The sequence below is a fragment of the Cupressus sempervirens genome, chromosome 3 (genome assembly GCF_028749045.1).
Source record: "Cupressus sempervirens isolate cs-2001-9-10 chromosome 3, ASM2874904v1, whole genome shotgun sequence".
Lineage (NCBI taxonomy): Eukaryota > Viridiplantae > Streptophyta > Pinopsida > Cupressales > Cupressaceae > Cupressus > Cupressus sempervirens.
In genome coordinates this window covers 309,342,236-309,362,685 of record NC_143120.1, presented here as the reverse complement: position 1 = coordinate 309,362,685, position 20,450 = coordinate 309,342,236, and the positions used below count along the sequence as shown (strand labels likewise).

Genomic DNA, 20,450 nt, shown 5'->3' with positions numbered 1-20,450 from the left:
TTTCTATTTGTATTTATTAAGGAGACTACTTGGTAGATATCAACATAAATTTTAAAATAGAAATGTATATTTTTTTTGCACAAATATTAAAATGTAATGTAGTGATTATTATTATTTGATATTGTTATAACTCATAACAATTATTAAAATAAGATGCAAGATGTAGAAAGAGGTAGTTTTCTGTTCATGAGGAGTTAGTTTAATTTGGAGTGATTGTGTGAGTTAAGGGAGGCAAGTTCTATTGACTTCAGTTGGCTTAGAGTCCAGTTTGCAGTAATTGGAGACATTTTTGCCTTTGCATGACACATGGGAGTTCACGAGGGGATTTTTCAGTGTAGCCGCAGTTGGTTTTTTTTTGAGTTCCTCTTCAGTTACCAACAGTTGAGAGACTTGTTTTGAGCATTTATCTTCAGGATACACATTGTTACACTCTTGATTTTGAGGAATTTTGTCTGCATCCGACACCATGCAGATTGAGAGACTTTTTGAGACAGTTTTCGGGCAGTTGGTGGGCAGTTTGAGTGATGCTTCAGTTGTACATGGCTTGGAGAGGATCTTGGTTCAGTTACTTCAGTTTCTTGCAGTTTGACCCCTTATTTTTAGGGATTTTCAGTTGTATCTGATCCTTTCTTTTTTTGGGTCTATATCTTCTTATTTGGGCTCATTATTCAGGAACTTTGTTCTTTTTGCTTGTTTTGCACATTGCAAAATTGAGCACTATTGTATTGGAACAATTTTTTCAGAGTATGTACCAGATTTTGCCCCTTGGAGTTTGTTGGTGTAATCAAATATTACCAATTACACTTTACTTAAGTTTACCTAGGATAATGCATTTGCATGTTAGTTGTCATTTAGACGCCTAGGAGTTTACATTCTATTTTAGCACATGTTGTAGGAGAAATCCACTTGCACTTAGTTGTTGTCTCACACCTCGTTGTTTGTGAGATCCAACTCGTGTTCTTTTTACATTTTGATCCTGTCATTGTTGCCTATGCTGTACATATTTTGTTACACAATAGAGGACGATTCACCTTTAGTGGACATGTGATTACACCTTGTCTAGTTGATAGGTGTATGTGCTAAATGTGGACTTAGACCTCAACAACACACAACATGGTCATTCTATGAAGGATTCATTCAAGAATGAACATCAGATTTTTCATCCCAAAAGATTTAGTCATGGCGACCTGTTGCGTTCTATCTAATTGAGGTTTGAATGTATGCTCTTAGAATCAAGAGCTCAATGACCAGAAGACTGAACTAGAACGAAGGATTTTGAAAGTATGAGATGCAAGACTAAGCTATATTTTTGAGATTTTCTATGCAATACGTGAAAATTAATCTATATGCAATGCAGATTTAATCTTTTGAAAGAAAGAATAAACTAGGCTAAATGTATGCATATTTAATGTAGAATGAGAAAATGAAGTACATAATGTGAGAGAGCTTTGAATGCACAAATATGAATACTCAAATTGATAGAGTTTTTCGCAAATTACACCCACCTCACCCAAATGAGAGACAAATGTTCCCAATATATAGAGAAACCCAGAGTAAATTGACGGAGAGATCAAATGAGATGAATGGTCAGGATTGATTGAGATTGAGTTCGAAATGGAAGTTTCCTTATAAGAGGGAGTTAATTGTTTGCTTTTGAAGTGAATGAGGCAGTTAACTTGTTCTATTTCCTTTTCCGATTTAAATAAACTCAATATATCCATTTTTGAACTTGAGGAGATTTGATAGAATATTTGAATTATTTAATTAAATATTACCTCATAGTTTAGTGTTATCGATTAATTGAATAATTGAAATGACGAAATTTTATTTAATTAAATGTATATAATCCCTTTTGTATGTGGTATTTAGCTAAAAGGGGTGGTTAAATTAAATTAAATGTACTAGGACCCTTAAATTAAATTAATTCGATAAATAGGGTTATTAGCTAAATCAAGTCAATGTTTAGGAATTAAACAAGGAAATAGGATTATTGCAGACTTAGGGTTTTCTGCAATGGATACTTATATCAAGTAGTGAACTAGGACTGATTAGGACTTTGTTGATTGAGAGATTGATATTTTGAGACTAATGCACCAAATTGGTTTAGGATTGCAATTTTGGGGTATAACATTTACCCCTCTTTGAATTGATGTGTGAGCAACACATTGATTGAAAGAATAGTCTAATTCTGAAGCATATAATGAGAACTGAGATTGGTCCTGAGATTGATGATACGTGGATCAATTGACAAGATAGAATCGATTTTAATCTTGGTTGAACGAAAGTCGATCCTTAGGAGTTCAATTGTCATAGAGGTTGGAAGCTGAATAACTGTCCTTTGAAACGAGTTAAGGATCATCTTCAGAACAAAGCTTAATCCTCCGGAGTCTAGATAGAACACCTAGATGCTGGTCCATTGAGAGTTTAGGATCATCTCTAGAACGAAGCTTGATTCTTTGGAGTCCAGATAGAACACCTAGATACTGGTCCATTGAGAGGTTAGGATCATCTCCAGAATGAAGCTTGATCTTCTGGAGTCCAGATAGAACACCTAGATACATGTCCATAAAAGATGACAAGCCCTGTCACGAGTCATAGGATCATCCCCATAATGAGGCTTAATAGTCCAAGTAGAACACCTAGATACCTGTCCATTGAAAGATGACAAGAACTGTTGTGAGTTGACCAAGGTAATAGATAGAAAGTCAATCACCTGATCAATAGATAAGGCAATATTGGATTAAGGTGAATTACTAGAATCCAATACGCCCCTAAAAACTTGAGATAGCCATGAGTAGATTGTGGGATACCCAGTTTGAAATGAGATATGAATAGCTTCATATGCCCCTAGTAATGATACACCCCTAGCGATGAGGATTGAGTTCTAATCAAATTGTTTTGAAGATAGATTTGATTCATGTAATAATGTAATCATCCAGCCCCTTTGGGAGCGAAATCAAAAGATGATGTAGAGTAGTTGATTGAAGCCAAAGAAGCAATAAGGGATTTAGCAGAATGATGGAAAGAAGAATGAGTTCAGTCTGTGAAGTCTTAGGCCTTGTTTGACTAAGTTTGCGCTGTTTAAGAGTATTAGGTTTTGACTTTGATCCCAAAAATAGATCCCAAATTGTCACTTATGTAGTCAAGATGATGATGCAACATGTGGAGAGCCTTCCACCTCTTACTTTGTCAAATGCAAGCAAATGAGCAATTGAAACCCTGCTGAAATGCAAATCTAAGAATGAGATGCAAACCTAAGCTGAATGCAAACTAAAATGAATGCAAACTAAACTAAATGCAATCCTGGGACTTAGTTACTGAGCCAGTATGGTATAGTTTTCATCACAGAGCATTTTTTTTAAAAGGCTACATAATGTCATACAACTCTCATTGGTAATGCCACCATGGGAATATGAATATGACATTAGTCGGAGTTTTGTTGGAAATAGATGTAAACATTAAGCCACAAGAAGCCAGAATTACCTATGAGGATAAGTGATTCTAGTAATTGATTCTTGCTGGAATTTTCATTTCTTGTGTCACTATTATGCTTTCACTAGTTAAGTTTACAAGCAATTGTGGCCTGTGGGTTAGTTTTTTTCTGCATTAATGAATATATAATGTCGTATAGATTATCCATGGTGGTTGTAGCAACATCATATGTTTTTAGAAACAAGATGAAACTACTGCAATAAAGCTAGAGTCTATGCAAATGTGAAATTTGTTTGTCTATCCAGGATTACGATAAAAGAATATCACGCAGATGCAGAAATCTGCTATAACAATAAGATTAGCAAACTATATAGATGCAAGATTCACATAGAGAAATCCTTGTTGTGGAGTCCAGGAGATGTGAATGAAGATAGCTGTTTCAGATGAAAATGACAATTGCAAAAGATAAGTAGAATAAAATGAATAGTTTTGGGATTCATAATCCATGAGGAGGAGTAAATGCACTTCCTTGATGAAGTCTTAGACATTTCTTGTAGTGGTGCAACTATTCAAGATGCGGGTTGTAATGCCTTGCTCCAGAATTCAAGAGAAATTAACCTAATATGTTACAAAGTTTATTGACATTTTTTAAAAAAGTTTATACAACACAAGATAACAATGCGGAAGCAATATACACATACACATACACATACACATACACATACACATACACATACACATACACATACACATACACATCAATTACACATAAACAATCACAAATACAGTTTCCATTCCTCAAGGGTTCCTTCACATTGAGTCACGTTTTATGAAAGTTTATCAATTAATTTCAATCTTAAGTACAATGTCCATAGCCTTGATGAAATATAGATACATAATCTCATAAGCAAATACACGAGTACAATTGATGCAATGAAGTACATCCAATACATAACATCTACTGCACATGTCACAAGGTATGTAACAATAAATACAAGTACAAAAAAGTACAATACATCATCTCGTTGGATCTCGAGATACAAGATATATTACTACATAGGTACATCAATTGAATAGAATGTCTCCTAGATAGAATAAGAATGATAATGGTACAACTGCATCAAAAGGTACATCCAACATTGGTGCCAGTATGTGAGGGACCCAAATGGTAAGAAGTCACTACCTCTCGACCTCATGGTAACCTAGTTATGCACCACTCCCATCGTGCAAGGGAGATAATGTACGATCGACATGGGTAAAAAATCACAAAATCAATCCTAGGAAGAGAATCCTAGTAGCTCATTCTACCTCAAGGGTAACACAACTACTGATAAAAAAATGATAACCAATGTCAAAAAAACAATCAACCAATACCAACATCACATACTAAAGTGAACAATCGGATATCAAGTACAAATCAAGTATCAAGATCAAAGAGACACAACCATTGAAAGAATATCGATTTCCAAATTGAATGCTAATTGTCAAAGGTAATAACCAATGAATAACTGAAAATTATCAATAAAAGTCAACCGCTATCAATAAATAACATCCAACAATAAGTACACCACCTGAGGCAAATACAAAATCTGCGAAGGAGACATAGGCTACATACTAGGGAGTGTCATCACATGGTCAAACTACTTGAGTTACCTTGGACTGGTCTCTCGCTAGACTCTAGACCCTCAAGCATTGAGTTACCTTGGACTAGTCATTTTGGAACTAGAATACCCTCAACATGACACATGTGGAACCAAAATACCCTCTTGTAAAGACCAGGAATACCAGTCATAACTCTCACTAGGTATCATCCCATTCCCATTCTTAGCCTATACAAGCACTCAAGGCATGGATGAGACACCAACTTTATTTATCTTTTTGATGTTTTTCCCAAATATCAAATTATTAGGTTATTACTTATTACACAACTTATGATAGGTTACCTTGGTACTAACCACTGTGGCCCCAAGCCCCTATTGTAAAGCCAACCCCATAGACATGCACCTAGACAACCTCTATTAAGCTCACAAACCACAATTGTGTCCCATCCCACAAAAGCAATGATAGATCGAATTTGGTTCAATGACTTGCAACCCGAAAATGCATTGGTTCTCAAAACCCAAGTTAACATAAATGATCAACAAAATGAATCCCATGAACATAAATCTCAAATCGAATCATAAGATACGTCACAACATCTAGTCAAATAATTATCATAAAGTAAAACTCAAAATATGCCTCTAGTGTACATCCTAGTTTGGTCGACTAACCAATTCACATAAAAACCATCACGAAATAAAACATCACATTAAAAGTCCAAATCCATCACAACACAGATACCACAAACCTCAAGTAAATACATATAAAATACAAGGTTCCGTCATATGGTTTGAATAAGATTGTTTTCAAAAGTTTGGTTTGGCCAAAAGATGTGCCTATTAACAAAGAAATAATAAGACAATAATATCTCCCATAGAAAAATATCTCCATGTAAAAACAATGATTATTAACTAATAAATTAATATTATATTTATTAGCTATTAATAATCATTATCCAAAGTCATTAATCTATAAATTAATCTCAATTCTATAGCATGCAAATCTATGATTTTTAGCCAATTAAATAAATTTATTTGTAATTTTTAAATAAACAATATTAAATAATTTAATAATGAATTATATTTATAAGCTAAATAACTTTCTTATCAATTTTAAATAAACTAAATAAATTTTATAAACATCAATTATAAATAAATTAATACAAAATAATATTAATTTAATATAATTTAAATTAACTAAAAAATTTAAATTAATTACGAATTCAATTTAATAAATTATTAAACAAATAATAAAAATCTTTAAAAAAATAAATATGTTTTTAAAACATAAGTAACCCCAAGTATGGGGCCTGCGATTGCCTTTAAGGCTAGCTGCGGTCTGCCTTGACAGTTGCGCTGCCTTTAAAGGCACATAGATTGCGGGGGTTTAATCTCCTCCCACATAAAATTATTTAATTTCTTTATTTCTAATAAAAAATTCCTTTTAAAACTAGAGATAGTTACTATATATTTTTTGATATTATCTTTTTACCAAAATACTATTGTGAAATCTGATAGGAATAATATCTCCAGCAATTAATCACTCCTCTTATTTTTTTGAGTTTCATGAACATGCACACACAGACCTATATAAAACAGTAGGAAAAATACCAACTTGTGGATTAAATCATATTTGTTAGGTCAGACCCTAGCTAATTTGATTTTTTTTCCTTAGCAGATTTCTTTTGTGGAAATTCAAATAAAGGGTTTACTAACAATTAAGTTTCAAAATCCTCCAATTTCAATGTTAAATTTTCTATCACTTGTACAGATCTGAGTTTTCTGATTCAAGTTTCAGCAGCACAATCCTACGATTGCATCTTTCACAAGGTTTTCAAACAAGTATGAAATTGAATTCTATTTCCAAATAACAACAATATTATTCCTCAATTTTTAACAAATTAGATTCCAACAAGGAAGACAGGAGGTAGACAAAATCTCATTTGAAATGAATTTTCTATAATGGGTTTCAAACCCTACTTGAAATCAATTGCTGAAATTTGAGACAATCTGTGAATGCTTGCAAATCTAAACCCTCCTAAACTTTCATCAATTCTTAAGCTTCGATTCCAAACTTGCTCTCCCAAAACCTATGTGTGCAAAGTGTACCGAAAATCCTCTATTAAAGAGCCCTAACCCTACCTAGGATTTTTTGTTGTCCAATCTTATAAAAAGCCACATTATTAAATAATAAATACTTTGATTTTTTTAATCATGTCACGCACACTAAATGTACTTTTGCATTAAAATATTAGTTTCTTTTTATTTTCCACTTTATTTATTTGTGCAAGCCACTTTTTAAAAGCATAATTTCTTATCTTAGTTAAGAATAATAATTAAAGTTGCTAATTATGTGCAACTTTAAATTTATCATGATTAATTAACAATTATAACAAATCAATATATAAATTAAGTCTTAAAATTAAATTAAGATATAAAATTAAATACATATCCAATTAATTAAATATAATCATATTTTAATATTTTCTTTTTAATCAAATAATATTTAATAATTTGAAATATCATATGATTAATCCAAGCATCATAATTAAATCATTTATCAAGTAGATCACATGGTGAAATCCACATAAAGGCAACATGGGCGAATCCGTTCAAAGCCAAAATCAAACAACACATGCAAAGATAAATTGACAAGTTTTAAAAAGTAGGCAATCAAACACATGCCCCCCTTCTTAGAGCAGTAGTTAGGCTTTGTTTGGGGTCAGATCCGAACTTTATCTCCCTATTCTTACTACTAAGCTATTGTAATAGGGCACACTCATCTTAGCAATTAAGGGAAGTCAATGTTTGGTACATGCAATCTGCATAAAAGACAAGCATGTATATATGCATATATATATCTAAACTATGCAGGCAATGGCGAGGAGTGGTGCATCGTGTAGATCTCAACCCGTAGGTGACTACGATTTGTTCCCTCAACCACATTAGACACATCAGACATAAATGTAATATAGATACGCACCATACACATGCAAGTATGGGGTAGGTACCATAAATAAATCATGAGCATAAATAATTTAGATTCCAATATAAACAACACATCATCATGAATACACAATAATCATCATTTAAAGACATTTCATGACATCATCATGAAAGCAATTACATTTACTAACCAAGAGTAATTAAAGCATCATCATTATGAAAGTAATCATAATCATCAATTAACACATGAAATTTATTCTACTATGCAATCATTACCAACACAAAACCTAATCATGAATTAGTGTCATATAATTGTAAATCAAGTATCTTTGAACTAACATATGCATGAAAATGGCCTAAAAGTAGTTTGGCAATAATGGCTGAAAAGTAAAGTACAGGTGGGCACTACATGGGTGGGCTTTTGGGGATCTGATGCAAGCTTTCAGGGGCTGCAAGGTCAATGTAAGTGGCTGACAGTGACAACCGAGATTTGTGGAGTTTTGGAAGAAACAATTAGGTATGCAGCCAGACTGTATTGTGGGATGAAAACAAAAGTCTGATGGTGTGCAATATTGGTTTTTAGAGTGAGACAACAGTTGGATAGGGTTGCAGGCCAGATAGAGAAGTCTGATGGACTCAAACATATGAGATTCTTGTGGCTGATGGTATTGTTTTATGGATTGTCAAGGTGGGATAAAACCGCACAACAGTAGCCTTGGTGCACTTTTTTTAGGGATTGTCGAGGCAGGATAAAACCACACAACAGTAGGCTTAGTGCACTATTGGAGAAATTGGAGAGTCCTGCAACAACTGGAGAAAAGTCTGATTTTCCGCCAATGGCTTAACAAATCAGGTTTTCAGGGAAAACTTGCAGGCATGCATGCGTGATTGCAAGAAAGTCCCAACAGTCCGCCCAGGCCAAGCTTTGATAAAATTTTAATGCAACTCGAAATTTATTTTTCCCATTTACCTCTTTAACGCCTGAGCACTTCAACTGGACACCTTTGTCATGCATTCCCTCAAAGGGGGAAATTGGAGACTAGACAACTTGAAAATGATTTAGGATCGTCTCAATTAACCTTGAAGAAATGAAATTAAAAATTCACTTAAAAGGCTTGGAGATGGAAACAAGGGCCCCCAATTTTGCAAGCATAGGGTTTTGTTGTGGAGGCCACAAGTACTTGTGAGATTTATGCTTAACTAGTAAATTTCCACGCATTTACTAGAGGGCAAGTTTTATGAAGAAACTCACGAAAATTACCTGGTGAGTATGCAGGTGAAACTTGAGTATGCTGATTTTTGAATGTAGCTATTTTTTATTTTGTTAATTTTGGTCAAGTTGCTGGTTCTAATTAAAAATTGGGTTTGCCATGTTTTGCCAACTCACAAGTTTTCAAATTGTACTCATAAGAAAATAAACTTGTAAATCCTAATTGTCTCTCAGGGACTAATTTTTTTGGATTTTTTTCCATGTAGCCAATTGGAGAATGTAAGCAGACAAAATTTTAGGTTTTAGAGTTCTGGATAAAGAATCAATGATTGTTCCGAGAAGTTCCAAAATCTGCAGTTTTATCAAGATGTTAATGTATATATATTTTAAACATTGAATAAAATTTGGTGAATTCTCAGAGCTAAGTTATTAGTGAATATTCCTTGTCAATTATGTTTTGGAAAGTCAGGCTTTTGGAGAACAATAGCCTCTCATGTTTTCATTCTTGTAGGTTTCTTTTGGAGACATTATAATGACATATTTTAGTTTCTCAGTAATTCATGTTAATATTTCTAATTTGCAGATCCTTGGAAGTAAATATAAGCAACTTATTATTTTCCAATGATGAATACTCAGGGTGTTTTCTGTTGAATATATATCCAATTACAGAATGGAAATTGATACATAGTTCTCTTGTTTTGGCAGTTGAGGACTCGCAAACTGGAAGAACTTGCACAGGAAATTCAGAATGCTAAGGCAGTTAGAAAACCATCAATTGAAAAAAATGAAGTTCATGGCGATATTGACCAGAAACTAGAGGCAGTTCATGATGATATTGACCAGAAACTGGAGTCAGCTAGCAATTCACAGACTGTGAATGAAAGTGGCAGTTATGAAGCTGCAGATGCTTTGTATGTCATGGAATTGTTATGGTTTAACAAATTTTGAAATAATTCCAAGGTTGTTTTATCAAGGTTTATGAAGTTTTCTTATGTAAGGTTTGTATTCTGATAATTTAAAGTAATGTGGAGAGACATTCATTGATGCTGTATGAATCAATTTAAACATGATAACTGATTGTTGACTGATAAGATCAAGTGAATGCTGATAAATATCTTTGATTCGGAAGAATTAGGTTATTTTAATGATGGATTAGAGCTAGAGAGTCTTTCAGGAAATATTACAGATTGATTGAAGTTGCTTTTGGCAGATAACTTCCATTTTTCTTTCCTATATATATTTAGGATTGCTCAACCTTTTAAGCTGAACAGATAAGCTTTACATTACTGCAGGGATATACAAAGTTTTCTTTACATATTGACTTTCAAACTCTAAAACTTGAACAAGAACCTAAACCTTAAAACAGTTATCTGTAAATTTAAACTTTCAAATATTGTAGACATTTAGGGCTGAATTTGATAAGAATTTGACAGAACCTGTGTCAAATTGAGTGCCTTAAAGGCATCAGCTGACAATTGAAGCAACTAATGATGTGATAAAGGTAAAAATCAGTAGCATTTTTTTTCTTATTTTCTGGGAGTATTTGGGGCAGATTTAGGGCTTCAGTTCTGCCGGAAGAAGGCTAATGGAAAAAACCAAATAAGGATTGGGCATCCTGTTACTTCAGATAGTAATAAGGAAAATATGAAGCTTACTACTGTTAAAACCAGCAAACATTTAACAGAGCAGGATCCAATCTTGAGACAGACACGTGCACTTCTCTCTCCAAATTCCAAAAGAATATCTGCTTTGATACTGCTCTGATCTGAACTTGTGCTTGACATTGGGGGATTTACTAAACCTGGTAAGGATATAAGTTATTATGGACATAGTTATCTTTTTGTAGATCAATGTTTATTGTTTAAGTATAAACCAAAGAACCTCAGATATTTAAACAAGATTCTACAATGTAGAACAAACCTGTATGACATATTCTTGTAACTAATTTCCTGGAACTACATGTATGAAATTCTTTCTTGTCGGTTCTGGTACTTATCAGCCAGAAAGATGTCAACTCTGCCTTGATTCTGTGGTGAGTTTAGGTAAGAATTCAGTTTATTCACTAATGCAGAGTTGCACATATTGTAAGTGATTGTTGGACAATAATAATTGGTTTATCAACTTAGTGCGTGAGATTCTAGCTATAAGGCATTGTTTACAATTGACTAAAGCGGCAGTTGATGGTAACAAATGAATTAATAATCTGTTTTTCTAGCAGAGAATAGTAATTGCAAATGCAGGTAAAGAAAGCAACGATAGGAGGAAATCATCCATCATTGTTGCATGTATATTCAATATATTCAGTCACAATCAAATCTCAATCATATTACTAGTTACAAAAATGTGGTTCATGTTGTCATGTGGTTCACAGCTACAGCAATGCAGAAGGCTTGTCAGTAAAGTGCAGGATTTTGTAATGGTTGGTTATTCAACCTTAGAATTGGACATCAGTTGACTAGACAAATAGCTAATAGGATTATATACCAAAAGTACAACCATGAGTGCCAGTTGTCCTCATAATTGGTATCTATCAAATATTCCTACAAATGATATATGAGCATGTTTTGTGGCGGGATGGAGAACGCCATATGATACAAGAAAGGTCATTAAAACGAGTGACCTAATGAATTTATTGTCTTGCATGTGCACCTTTGTTACCTCTGGCTTGAATACACATACAACAGGACTCTATGTAATTTAGTAGCCATCTTTATTCTGACTATCATGTGACCTGCTTCATCTTCGATGCATTTTCTGAATGATTATATGGGCCTTGCACATTTTGAGTCATAGGTTTGAGGCTAGTAACTTATTTCATAAAGTTGAATCAGGCTTATATTATTTTAGAGTGGGGAAACAGAACAAAAGGAATATCAAGGCTCCTAACTTGTTTATTAGGTTACCGATTGGAAATCATACCTGTTAAACCATTTAGGAGTATTAGAATACTATTTTGTTTCTTTAATGGTCATTTTAGTTTGTCTTTAGTTTATTAGGTAGTTTCTTTTTCCGTCTTTAGTTCACTATTGTTTCTCTTAGAAACATTGTCTTTGTAAATCTTTATAAGGAGCTTTCATTCTCTTTGTTTAATATAACTACAACACAACAACATCAATTAACCATAACATGGTGTCAGAGTGGGTCAATGAGCTTTCATAAAATTTGGTGAATTTTTTAAAGAAAAAATCAAGCCCTTTTTACTTTGGATTTTTTACAGAATTTTATTTTATTTTTTAAAATTTTCTAAAATAAAACTTGTTTGAGGAATTTAATGAAATTTGTGGTTTTATCTTCGAAGATTTTTGCTGAAAATCACGAGCCCGATTGTAGGTTTTTGATTGTGCAATTTCTTGATTTGGGCAAAAGTCTCTAATTTTCGAAGATTGCATGTATTTGCCTGTGAGTTGAATGTTCTTGCATGTGCTGTTTTATCATATGAAATCTCATGTTTTGTTGCATGAAGGTTTCTCTAATGAGTTTTCATAATTTTTTCTCTTTTTCCCATAAAAATTATCTGATGGGTTTTCAATTTTCATAAGTTTTTTCCTCTTTAAATTTCTGATTCTATAATTCGCAAAGTTGCGTGGGATTATAATTTTTTCCTCAAAAACTATATGTTGGATTTTACCTTCTTTCCTAAAAGTTGAAGCTTTGTATTCTTTGATTATGTGTCTTAGATTTTGTTCTTTGGTTTTGATCAATTTTGCACCTCAAAAACCGTGTCTGGTTTTTCCATTTTTTTCTCCTTAAGAAATTGTGGCTTTTTGCAGTCCATTTTGGGGCATCATGCTCATTTGCAAAATTTGGAGGGTTTGACAGTTTTTCTGCAGAATCGTGCTAGCTGTTCTTAGTGTTTGTCTTTGTCTTCAGGGAAGAGCGGCTAAGTTATCCAACATTAGGTTGTATGTTTTGTGATGATTTCTAGTCAAATGTTTTGCTGATTCTGGGAGGGTTAGTGACACACTCATCTCAGTGGTAGAGTTAGTTGTAGGCTTTTGTCTTTTTTTGCAAATTTTCTGAAGCAGGGGCATGCTTCTCTGTTCTTTTCTGTATGGATTTTGGCTAATTGGTCATTAACATTTTGCAGCTCTAGGGAGGGTCTTAGCAGCAGCAAAATGTTTTGCAGAATTTGTGACCAAAAGACAACAATTAGACGATGACCATTAAGGGAGGGTATTAGAATATTATAATGTTTCTTTAATGGTCATCTTAGTTAGTCTTTAGTTTATTAGGTACTTTTTATTTCCGTCTTTAGTTCACAATTTTTCCTTATAGAAACATTGTCTTTGTAAATCTTTATAAGGAGGTTTCATCTCCTTTGTTTAATACAACAACAACACAACAACATCGATTTACCATAACAAGGAGGAGAATTTTCCCAGCCAAACTTATAGATTTATACTCAAGAGCTTAGCACCAGATGCTTTACAAAAAATGTTAAGTTTTTGCATTAACACATAAAAATTGTCTTCTTTGAGTTCCACAAAAAGATTAGTGTCATTAGCAAATTGGATTTTCGAATGATCCTTCCTATTAGGGAGAGTCCTCTAACTCTAGGACTCTGCCTTGAGCACCTAAATATGTAAATAATAGCATCAGATGCAATGACATAAAAGTCAAAGAAGGACATCCTTGCATAATAGATCTCTGCAATTGAAATTGATCAGATAAAGAACCATTAACATCTACCTGAGCCACAACATCCTCAAGCAAGGTCTTCACCATCTAACAGACAATAAGAGGAAACCCAAAAGCCTCTAGAATCATCAAGAGAAAAGATCATTCTACTCTATCATGAGCCTTTTCAAGTCAAGGAGAAGCATACCAATGTGCCAGTTTGAAGATTTGGCCGGTTTCATGGTTTTTTAAAATATTTGTGTCTTTTATAAACCCAGTCTGTATACTGTTAATAAAGAAGGGGAGAATTTTCACAAGTCTCAGTGAGTTTTTTTTGCTAGAATTTAATAAGAATCATAAAGCAATTTAACGGGTCCTCAACTTTTAACTAATGTCTTGTCTCATACTTAGGCAGCGACCTAATAATACATTTATTCATATTGCTAGCTAAGAAACCTTTGCAAATAGCTTCCACGTACAAGTGGTAGAGATCCTCACTGATCCAATCAATATTCTGCTTATAACACTCCACAGGCAGTCCATCAGGCCCAAGGGATTTGCCATTATCAAGAGATTGAATGTTAGATGTAATTTCATCTTTTCAAATATTTTTTAGCTAATTTAACTGTCATCGTTAAATATCTTCTTATGGGTGATGTTTCTACATAATCTCTTAACATCATGGCATTCTTGACCTTCCCTTCTACAGTGAACAAGTTCTTATTCGAAGAATAAAATTGCAGTAAAATACTTTCCCGATCACAAAGCAAGGAGTCTCCAACCCAGACACAAACAACCTTTTTATTGATATTCTTCTCTCTAATACATCTGTTTTTTTCTTTGAACCTTTATCTCCAACAGACAACTAGCTCATTTTTTCCCTGACTTTCAGCCCTTGGATTTTGTCTGTCTGGAATGTCCCAAGGAAGTGTTTGCCATTACGTAATTCCTCATTTATCATCTCATTATCAGGGTCATCATACAGAGAAGACTTCAGGGGGTGAAAATTCTCTTGAAGCTCACTTTCAACTTTCCTATTATCCATAGCCCTTTTCATACCAATAGTTCGAAACATAATAGAGTAGCTCTTAATATTGATATTGTCTATCAATAGCAGAATTCTTTCAGCAGAATTCTCCAAGTATGAAGTTTATTGTTCTTCACAACAACCCTAGTATTGTTTTTGTTAACCTTGAACTTAACAGAAATAGGGTGATGATTAGACAAAGAACCAGGTTGAACCTGAACTCTGCTGCCACACTAAGTAATATCAAACTGAAATATAAACTGTTAGCATAGAACCTCACAAGTCTGCAGTAGATTCTCCTATTACCATTTTCGGAGTTGCACCCGGTGAACCAAATGCTCTTATTATAATGCTTTAATCCTTCAATTGGGTCCCCAGTTATATTTTTCAAAAGTAGCATTTGATTATTCTAAATTCCTTGAAGGAGAAATTTTAGTCATATACTTTTTTTTTTAATATGTTTTTGTCCTAGATAATAATGCACAAATAAAGATATGCTGGCCATATATGATAGACAAACCTGCACTTGTTCCACTTTATGTTCCATATTTTATGTGGGAGAATTCTTTTAAGGCATTCTTTTCATTTTTTCTTTGGTAGCTAGTATATTAAAATTTAAAGTCCACAAATAAATGTGTTAAATTTGCTTCTGCTTGACAGGCTAGCAGCATCAATTGCAGCAGAAGAGGATGGACAACTAGAGCCTCTTGTATCTACATCAGATGACGTGATTTACAATGAGGAAAGTGAAGACACAGATGGCAACGAAGAGATGATTCTTGTAACGCTCTTACTATATAATATCAAAATTAAAATATGTTTAAATCTATGCATGATGGTTTCACCTTGCCATAACCTGGAACTAATTGGTAACTATAATTCAGTAGTTAGATTTTCATGAATTTATTCGGTTAGTTTTTCTTACAACACAGGTCTTCACGGTATGAGTAGACATAACCAAAAACAGGGTACAGCATGAAGTCTGAAGTATCTGTCATGAGAGGAAGTCTTGGCGATCACCTTTAAAATATACAACTAGAATGTCTTCTCTCTGTTGATTTGCTTATAGGGTCACTCTACGGTTCTTATGTAACAATTACTTTGGCATCTGCTGCAAAATCTCATTTTTCTTTGCTTTTACTAGGAAACATGGCCCGAGACTCATTTTGCCTTACCAGAAGAATACTTCTCGGAACTTTCATCTTCAGTGTCTTTCCCTCTTTGTATCATCTTTTCTATCTCTTGGATATCTACCTCCGATGTATTCCTTTTCCGCTTTAGTGAATAAACAGTAGAGGCCATCTACAAAATATCTGTATTAGCTGCAAGAAATCTGCAAAGGCAGAGAGAATTTATTCATTATCATTTATAACTCCAACTAAGTGTTCATTATCCAAATGTGTTATTCCAAAATCTCTTGTCTTCATTTTAACTATTGATAATTTGAAATGGGGGTATACTTTCATGGTATTCAACGCTCTCATGGACGGGTCTTTCTAATTTTCTCAGGCATTAGAAAGATTGGCTCAATGTGCATCTTGACACCAGTTGTGCAACAAAACTTACTTAATGATGGCCTTGGCAACAAAAAGATTCTATCCTGTGTGGTTGGTTTTGAAGATTTAGTTTTTGATTTTTCAAATCTCTCAAAGGATGTTAAGCATTACATGTCCTATAATAATGTTTTCTATGGTGTAGAGCGAGTAGATGTCGACTTATCAAGATTCAAAGTTATGCATAAGAGATTTTACCCATGCTACAGTGTGGATCCTTTCAAAGCTCGTATTTAGCAATAAGTAGATGTGAATAGCGTCATATATACCTTTAGAAGATTGATGCAAAATTGCAAATGGAGTTCAAAATGAAAAAGAAAAACTTCGCCATGAACACCTATCTAATTATAAGGACCTTGAAAGGTAACTCATCAGCATGCATGAATGATAATTTAATTATTTTCAAGTCTAGTACAACAGTTGACAATAACTTTCTAGTCAGGTAGGTTTTACAATTGGTCATGTTTTTTTTAGAACATAAAGATTTGCAAAAAATGCCACATATTCTCCTAATGAAATCAAGACAAGAGTTAGGGATGTACACCCTTTCAATCATTTAATCATTGTTCTATTTTGCACTAAATAGAGACCTCCTTCAAGCAAACTAATTCTAGAAAAGGTTTTCAATACTTGTGTGGCTTAGCTTCTAGCAACCATCATTTGTTTGTTTGCAATCTGCAAATTATGATGCTTGATACAATTTGGCACCTTGAGACATGCATAAATGTGTTGATCTCAGATTGGTTTTGACTAATGAGTGTCTACACACTTAAGTCATTTACTTAGTACATGCCGAGTACAGCATATATATAATAGTGCATGCTGAGTCCATAGTGAGTGCCGAGCCACTCATGTGCCGAGTCACTCAAGTGCCGAGTAGGTAGTGTATGTCGAGTGATTTAGGAGCCGAGTAAACAGAGCATGCCAAGTGATACAGAAGCCGAGTCATAGTATAGAGAACAATATATGCCGAGCATCAGAGACTTTAGATGCCGAGTAAGACAATTTTGTTATAGTTGTTTGTAACGGCACAAACAACTATGTAAACCATTTTTGAGTCGACTTAAAGATTGAATTATGATATTTTGGAGATAAGTATGAATCTTAACTTGGAATCCCTATGAATTGCATGCAGCCAATCAGAAAAAGGGAAGGATTAAGCGGCAAAATGGATGAATCACAGCCGTTGATTCATACCTAACCCTAAGTCACCTAAGTCTTCTTAAGAAGGACAAACCCTAAACTTTCTAAGGAGTATGAAGGAGCGAAAAGAGAAGTTTGCATGCGAGAAACAAAGCATTCATGGTGACTAAGGAATTGTGAAGTAAGATTACATTGCAGAATTAGTTAAAGGAGAACACAGGAAAGGAAAAACATATAGCAACGAGACATTTGATCAAGAAGGATCGAGAATACATCGGTTTAGAGGTGATTTGTCATCAGGCAATCAAGTGCTAATTGCAGGATCAATGCTGAGTCATTCTAGCATGTGAATCAGTTAAATCTCTTAATAGAGTAGTCCTAATAGGCTGTATTGAAATCCTTAAGTAGGGTGCTTACTTAATTGTGAGTTGAAGTTTTTTAACAAGGCACACTTTTAACAAGGTGTTGAAATCCTTTAACAGGGTGAGACCTAACAGTCTTTGTAAGCCTTTAACAGGGAAAACCTTTCATAGGGTAGATAATGTCTCATGATCAAACATTATAACCTTCATTGGATACACTTTATTACTGCAGTAGTGAAGATTTGTGGGTGTCATCCCAACCCCTCATTGGAGGGTTTCTGGGTAATCATATCTGGTGTCATATATGTTAAAGTAACTAAGATCGTTTCTGCAAATGTAGAATTATGACCATTGTAATTGATGATTCCCAAATGCATACATGAGTCTCATATAAATATGAGAGGAGACATGTCTCTTCAAGAGACATGTCTCTATAGTTAATCACCATTTAGTTAATAAATAACTATATGTATAACTCACCTTTAAACATATATATATATATTAACCATATATGTAATATAATATTATTATATAATAATATAGTAATATAATAATGCATAATATATATAATATATATTATATATATAAAATATTTAATGCATAATATATAATATATATTATATTACATATATAATATATATTATATATATAAGATACTTATCTTGAGAATAATTTATCGTCAATTGGTAGCTTTGATAAAATCAATCCGATAGAGGCTACAACAAAGTCATGTCTCGTAGAGACATGTGGTGGTGAAACAATTACATTCAAGAACTTCATAACACAATAGTCTCTTCTGATCATAAGAGCCCAATTAGCTAAGTAAAGTAATTTATGAATACATAGACGTCTATATATAGATATAATATGAGACATAAAACAATGTTCATATAAACCATGAATACAAATACTCAATGTAATGAATATATCACTTCGACTGATGCTATACTTCAACACTTTCTCTTAGCAAGGCAGAAGTGACAATTTTTTTTTATGAGATATTAGTATCAAGGATATCTATACACAACATATTATTTGACTTTAACACTTTGAAATAGTGACTTGTCAAATAACTACAATCAGAATGTTATAAACACTATCATAACATATATTATGATCTCTAATTGTCCGAACAATATCTAGAGTAATCATAATGCATTCGTTATCAATAATCTCTAATTGTCCGAAACAATATCTAGAATTTTCATGATAACAGGCCTATCATTTGTAAGATCATCATCTTACAAAGATTACCTTCTGTCTGTTCGTTATCATGGTGTTTGGCAAAATCCGGCCCAAAGAACCATGATAACAGGTCTACCATTTATGAGATCGTCATCTTATAATGGTTACCTTCTGTTTATATATGTCAATGAAAGATCGTCAGCTTTCATTACATATCATATGTAAAATACTAACCACCATGAACCTAGTTAGAGGGTGGTACAAAGAGTTTTCATCTCATGCTCCTTTCTCATATAAGATAGTGCATTATAAAGTATTTCTCTTAGAACTTCTACCCAAGGAGAACATATCATCTACAAAGGATTTTATATCAAAATTTCTCCCTTTGAACATTGATCTTAGGAAGTCAGGTCCTCTAGTTACTTCCTCAGAAATTCTCCTCACCCAAGGATGCTTGTCGAACTCACTTTGAATCAATTGTCTGATTTTTTGGTGATAATTCATCACTTCCTCATGATGTACATAGGGTAATCCCATCACATCATGCAGTCACCCCCATGTATTTCTAGACTCCCTCTGAGTATCAATCTTCTAAGCTCTTGAGTTTTCTTCAAAGAAGTGTCATACTCCCTCTTAATGTAGAAGAATCTCATAATCTCAATCATCAAGTATGTTTGCTTCAAGAGCCTTAGTTTATCCTACCTCATCACAACTTCTATGGAACTACTATCATTAGATTTAGTCTGCACAATATTTTGTAGCATATGTAAAGTACCAACCTCTTTTTTTTCCTGTAAGAATATCTTCAAACATAACAGAAAAGATCAAAGTAAATAACTCTTATGTAAAGTATAGAATTTACAAATAAATGAAATAGATAAATATAAAAGATATGAGCACTTATCTGCCCATGAGGGTCATGGAACATCTCCTTTTCTAAGGATGGTTCAAGTGGGAATGAAACATTGGTTATCATTCCCCCCCACAATGTAAAATTCCCACTCTTATATTGGTGAACACTTTTACATCACATCAAATATGCTGCCAACTTCTTTCCAAGTTCCAACTTGCTCTTTTCATCCATTGAGGATCCAAACATTCATTGAGCTTAACAATAGAAGCAAACTCGTCCACGATATGCCAATATCTAGATTGAGTATAATTGTGCCACATGAATGACTTTACAACTCATAAATTGAGTTTCATTCATCAAAAAGAGACTCGTAGATGTTTCAAATGAATTCTTAAAAGCTTCATTAACATCTCACAACAACTCAAATTTTCTTTGTTCATGCTAAAGTATTTGTTTGATCTTTTGATTAAACCTATATTACGCACATCTTGCAATCTCTTGTATTCCAAATTTATATCATTAGT

General features: G+C 33.5%; 1 protein-coding gene across 1 annotated transcript in view; it reads left to right on the top strand.

Annotated features, from left to right (window-relative positions):
* The window catches only part of UVH3 (5'-3' exonuclease family protein), a 68,805-nt gene that overhangs the window by 5,947 nt on the left and 42,408 nt on the right, over nt 1-20,450 (top strand). The window contains exons 3-4 of the mRNA XM_089819631.1: nt 9,892-10,097; nt 15,491-15,611. Of these exons, the coding sequence (XP_089675757.1) occupies nt 9,892-10,097; nt 15,491-15,611 (327 nt within the window). The remainder of the gene's footprint in view (nt 1-9,891; nt 10,098-15,490; nt 15,612-20,450) is intronic.